At 33.2% G+C, this 6,493-nt stretch overlaps 1 protein-coding gene across 1 annotated transcript in view; it reads right to left on the bottom strand.

Moving 5' to 3' along the window:
- Positions 1-319: 319 nt before the first annotated feature.
- The window catches only part of LOC108724991 (intraflagellar transport protein 81 homolog), a 110,092-nt gene continuing 103,918 nt past the window's right edge, over positions 320-6,493 (bottom strand). Inside the window, exons 4-5 of the mRNA XM_018451736.1 lie at positions 538-654; positions 320-460 (exon numbers count right to left, since the gene is read on the bottom strand). Coding sequence (XP_018307238.1) covers positions 320-460; positions 538-654 — 258 coding nt within the window. The remainder of the gene's footprint in view (positions 461-537; positions 655-6,493) is intronic.

Below are 6,493 nucleotides of genomic sequence, written 5' to 3'. Positions count from 1 at the left end.
ATACTCTCTTGTTTTCTTTTGGTGAAGATGCAGGTCTTGATTTACTATTATCTGTTTCATACAATAGTATTGTACTCTTCCATTAAAATATACACATAGCTTTGATATTTTATTCAAATTGTACAGATATTTGCAATTTTGAGTGGGCCCACCAAATTTTTGTGCACACCAAATTTTTGGCATTTTACTAAAGACCTTGATTAACTTTGAGACGATTGCGTAATTTTTTTATATTAAACGAACTGTTTTATTATTTTAATTACTTCCGCACGTTTCCTTTGTATCGGAAACAGTTTCGTATGTCTTACTTAAGACAGTCTTAAAATAAGAACTGATTATGAATACCGCCCTTAGAGCTTATATTGATCCGATTCGCTTTTATCTGCCATCTGTTACTTACTTCTTTTTCCTTTGTCATTGCTTGTAGATCCATTGCAAGCTCAACAGCAGTTTCAACATTCTGCATAAATAAAAAGAAAATTTTATTATTTATGTTCAGCAACGAGATTCTTTAAGGGAGAAACAAGAGTTACATACTTTCTTCCCTATCTCTTTTTCTTTATGAACTGTCTTAAATTTGTCAATGAGAGACAGATACTGTTCATGTAAAAGGGACGTTTCCGAATCTCCTAGATACTCGGACGGAATTTCAACCTAATAAAAATAGTACTCTTCTTCAGGAGAATTTATGTTAATTTGTTAACCTATTTTTCTAGTAATTATATGATAACATGCATATACCACATAAACATGCGAAAAACATCCGTAAGATATCCTTCAAAAATATTAGAGAATACCCCGTTGCAAATTCTTACAAGAAAAATTCTTGTGAGATCTTCCAAGAAAATTTTCACATACGAATTTTGGACAGAAACATACAAGAGTGTATAAGAATATATCGCATACGATATCTATAAGTAAATGAAAAATCTTGCATGAATCTTACACCCATGTTACATGAATCTTATAAGCATGCTACATAACTTTTACACGCATGTTACATGAATCTTACACCCATGTTACATGATCTTATAAGCATGCTACATAACTTTTACACGCACGTTACATGAATCTTGCGCACATGTAACGTGAATCTTGCAAGAATATAACTGGAGTATCATTATGCAAATATTACAAGAATACTATTGGAATTTTGAATGATTTATTGCTCGTATCTTAGTAAATAAAATAGACAAGCAAGGAGTTGAATGGGATTTAAAAGAGTTCATTTTGGATAAATTTAATTCTTTTTACACAAATTGAATAACGACTTTCCGACTAAATCAAACTTAATTTGGGAAAGGAGCATAAAAAACCTATGCCAGTTATTATAGCGAAATTATAATTTGTCAATTCATTAAAACAGTGAGAATATAATATATTCAGTCATCTTCAGTATTCTAACAAATTTTTTAATTTTTCTTCATTCTTTTCATTTCATATATTCAATCCAGTTTCTATTCCATTTCGTTTACAGGGATGATCGATACCTTTATTACTTTGGAGTCATCACGTAAATAAATTATTTTTTACAAGTATCTTATTAGGCTAAAGTAATTAAAATCTTTTCATTGCAATATAAATTGTCGTGTACGATTCATGCCAGATTCCTGCACCAACTTGAAAGATAAATTATTTCGTAACTATGTTTTTTAAGACTGACACATGATCTTTCATGTAACACTTAGGAATCATACATAATTAATATATATTCTTAGATAATCCTGTAAAGAAACTTTTTAAAATTTCTTAGGTTAAGGCAAGATTTTTTCACTGCGATATAAATCGTCGATTCATTTCAGATTCCTAGGTCATTAAAGATTACTGGTGAAATTCATGTACAAATTATATAAGATTCTTATATGATCATGTACAGGGTATTGCATCACCATACAGGTCAGTATGACAGATTGCCCATTCGTGCAGGCGCGCAAGATTGTTCACAATTGCGTAGACTTCGGCGGCACAATCAATGGCACACTTTCTTTTCCAATAAAGTTCATAGCATATCAAATTGTGATGCAATTATGATGAACTTCCGTAGAAGTAGAAGGTTAAAACAGAAGCCGGATCGACAAGATATAAGTTATAAAAATTTTATCGTGAAAATAAAGCATGTGTAATGTCCGGTGCGCCTATAGCATAGCGCCCCGTTCTCCACTAGGCAGAGCGCAAGGCACGAAGTATAACATGAGAGCATAGTACGCGTCAACTACAATTAGGTAAAGCTATAGGCCACCGAAACCGTTGCGATCGAACGCCGCGCGCACTGCGCTTGCGCTAATCACTAAACAAAAGAAACTACTAAAGAAATGCATTCCCTCGCATAAATAGCATCACCACCGGATAAGAAATGGAAAACATAATAAATGACTCCAAGATAATCACAAACGCAAAACGCCGCCTCGCGAGTAGTAGATAAAATCGCGTATCACCTATAAAACGCATCCCAGTGCAATACGAGACGTATCCAGCTGCTATAGAAAAATCCTACAACATAAATAAGACTACTAAGATTAATTTCAGAACGACACAATCAGAAAAAAGCCTTAAAACAAACATGGGAGATTCGCGCATGCCGCAGCGAAAGAATCACGGCGACTCTACAAATCTATAATGAAAAAACACACGCAAGGAATAAATGCAAGTTTGACCGCGTCGGGTTGCGAAAAACGACAATCAAGTACACTAAAACAAGCGCCGCGATCCCCAGAACAAAATATTGTACCCGACCTAAGAAAAATCAGGTAACTAAAGAGCTTAATTACAAATCGTAGAAATAGAACATTCTAGAAGATTTTGCGATAGAATAAAGAAAGAAACATCCCCTTGCCGCGAGGGGTCACAAAGACAACAATATATAAGCGAAGCGTTCACGGACTCTAATTTTTCCTATCCATAAGTTACGTTAAGAATACTACGCGCTTAAGCTGAGCGCAAGCAAAAATTTCGTCTTTCCGTAAAAAGCTCCGGCTTTGACGTGCGCCTCCCCAGGCGTCGAGAAGCCATTCCTCTCCCCCAAGTCTTGACGTGTGCTTTCGAACAGAGTGTCGATAGACTAGGAACTTTCTTCTGTGGAACTCAAACGAGCGCCTTTTAACGGCGTTGAAGCCTCTACACTCCCCTCTATATTAATATAATTCACATAATCGTAGATGCCAAAGGCCAAACGCCCTAGAGGAAAACGAGGGGATTGGCGCGTCCATTTGAGAGCACTCAAAAAGTCTCTGCATGCCAGCGGAGACTTCGATCCTGCGAACTATTGGGGGACAGATAGCGGCACCGAAGCACAACATTCCAAGGGGACAAAAAACGGGAACCTCCGCGGAATCCACGATTCAAATAGCGTCCACTGAGCACGTCCAGAAAGCGCATATCTTAATCGAGGACCCCGCTAGGATACCACCGCCATCACGATAGCCCTCGTATGTGGCTCCCGAACGCGAAATCCCACTAGACCACAAATAATAACTAATATAAAAACCAAACCTCGGATAATTTCCGACCAAACATATAAAATAAATATAAAAATTAAACCGTATCATTTAGTAAAAAGATCATTACCCCTTCTCGTATCTTCCTACAGAGAAAGAAGAGAGCGTAGATAGAGCGAATTAGGTGATGATATATTCACAGCCGCTTAAAAGAGAGATTATATTATTTCTATATTCGCTGAGCGCTTTATAATCTGATGATTCCTCTAAACTCTCTACAAATTTTCTCTGCACCTTATAAGGTACACAAAGGCAGCGAGAATATAGAATCTAATAATAAAACTCCGAGACTGAGAAATCATATCAATTTGTGCCTATAATAAAGGCACTGGTGACAGCAGCCTGCCTAAATATAAAAACTTGTCAAAACAAAACAAGCCGAAGCCAAGGCTTCGTCCCGCGCGTCCCGCTCCGCGCTCATGCTCCACCAAACTATACCGAGTCTCGTGCTCGCGAAGAAAACGTGAATCAGGACGTGACACATGTCTTCCTTTTTATAAGAAAAATTCGATTATAGTCGATCGTAATTATTGTGTAATATAATTTGATTACTTGAATTATTTTTACACAGAACGAAAGTTAGAAATAAACATATCTTTGCAAATTTAAATTGTAAATCGATCAATAAATTTGATTCACTGTAAATTTAAATAATAACAATAATCGGTAGATCTTATATTTATTTTGGAATAATAATAATTCATTAATAACAATTTAAATTAAATAAACTGATGTTAATAATTCATTAATAATAATTTAATAAACTGGTATTAATAGCATTATATAATTCTTTATATAAAAGACTGCACCTTATAAATCTTCAAGAGGATTATTACTAAAAAATATACATTAAATATGATACAACTTGGCAAGTTTTATGAGATGTAAGTTAGCATCATTCAATGTACGTTTTTTAAGTAATGATCTTCTTGAAGATTTGTAAAATATAGATATAATGCAGTCATTTATATAAAGAATTGTATAATTGCTTATTAATCACAGTTTATTAAATTATCAATTTATTAATGAATTATTATTCTTCCAAATAAATATTATAAGATTTCCCGATAATTGTCGTTATTTAAATTTGCAGTGAATCAAATTTATTGATCGACTTATAATTTAAATTTGCAAAGATATTTTTATTTCTGACTTTCGTTCTCTGTAAAAATATATAATTCAAGTAATATCAAATTACATTACATAATGATTATGATCGACTATGATCGAATTTTTCTTATAAGAAGGAAGTTTTCATAAAATTTTTATAACCTGTATCTCGTCACTTCGGCTTCTGTTTTAACCTATTTCTACGAAAGTTCATCATAATTGCAATTTGATATGCTACGAACTTTATTGGAAAAGAAGGTGTGCCATTGATTGTGCCGCCGAAATCTACGCAATTGTGAACGATATCTTGCACGCCTGCATGGGCAACCCGTCATACTGACCTGTATGGTAATGCAACATCCTGTACGTTTATTTAGTAATTTTGATTGATCACATACAACTCTTTTAAGATCTAATACAAAAAACTTACAAGAATTTTCAACAGGGTATCCATCAAATTTTCGTTTTATGCAATCCTTCAAATATTTACTGGATATACATAGCATATCCGTTTATGAAATTATAAACATGATTTAATCTCTGCAATATGCCCAGTGAATATTATTTGATGGACATAAATGAACAATGCTGGATATATAATATAATTGTATTTCATACGGACTGTGTATGAACGTGAAATGAATGTTTTAAAATAGCAGTCCGGAATTGTAATTACATTAAGTAACATTGGATATTAGTTATATAATAAAATAAATAAAAGTATAATATCTAACTGAAATGTTGTATAATTATTATATGTGAAAATTATATAGCAATTATGTAATAAATATTGATATATGTTAGCACTAACTCTAAAGAATATATAATAATTATATATAATAATTTTTACAGAACTGATTGAAATCCCATATAAGACAGAAGCAGCTACATTGTTACAACGCTGCAAAATTACATATTGCACAGTACAATATTACAGAAATATTACAAAACCTTTTTGCAGTATTATTTTAGTAATATTACACTAAACTTTTCTTTTTAAATATATAAATAATATCCATACAGCACATAACGTTGAGAATGTTACTGAGACGCTGCAATGTTGAATATTGAGCTGTGAATGCCTTTTTAATATTGAATCTATATTTATTTGTTTACATTGATTGTTAATATTGCTGTAATGTTGACACAATCTTTAAATATTGAACAAATCTTTATCTTTTGAAATACGAATGTGTCAGATGTCAGATATTGAAAATTAATAATATATTGTAATATATGTATATGTTATACATATATTAAATAAAAAATGAATTTTTAAATACGAAAGATATACATTCACCTGCAAGAAAAACGGGTCACAAAATTTTAGCACAAATTTTTAATATCTTCGAGAGTAGCGGTAACTCAATGAAAACTCATAGTGAGATGAACAAAACTCAAATTAAAGCATGAACGTTTCCCTAGATAATCATGTAGATCAAATTTAAGGGGACCGTACACCACTTTTTTTCAAAATTTTCGATTTTTCAAAAACATCATTTTCGTGCACTATATGTATGTAGAATTAGTGTAGAAACCCTGATTTACCGATTATCGACCGAGGATATGTCGAAAAGTCGATTCTCAGGTAGTGCCTCTGAACGCGCACAGAAGGCGTTTCGGCTAATTCTGCACCGCATAGGCTCGCTTCGATTTCCCGCTTGTTTTACAGGTGAGGCTTGGTTCTCACACGTTTTCGGTATTCAGTCGGAACCGTTGAACGTTATTTTACGTATAAAAGTGTACACAGTGCTAATATAAACATACAACGATGGATAAAAAGAGTTGTAAAGGTAGCAAATCAAGACCAGATCGTTAAAAAAAAAGAAGGTTTTCGGGTAATCAGCACACGAGTGAACAGAATACAAGTAACACAAGTGCATCGGCTA

This window comes from Mycetomoellerius zeteki, unplaced genomic scaffold (genome assembly GCF_001594055.1).
Source record: "Mycetomoellerius zeteki isolate Tzet28-1 unplaced genomic scaffold, Tzet1.0 scaffold32, whole genome shotgun sequence".
In the NCBI taxonomy this organism is placed as follows: Eukaryota; Metazoa; Arthropoda; class Insecta; order Hymenoptera; family Formicidae; genus Mycetomoellerius; species Mycetomoellerius zeteki.
Note: the sequence above shows the minus strand (reverse complement) of the source record. Positions and strands in the feature narration are given on the sequence as shown.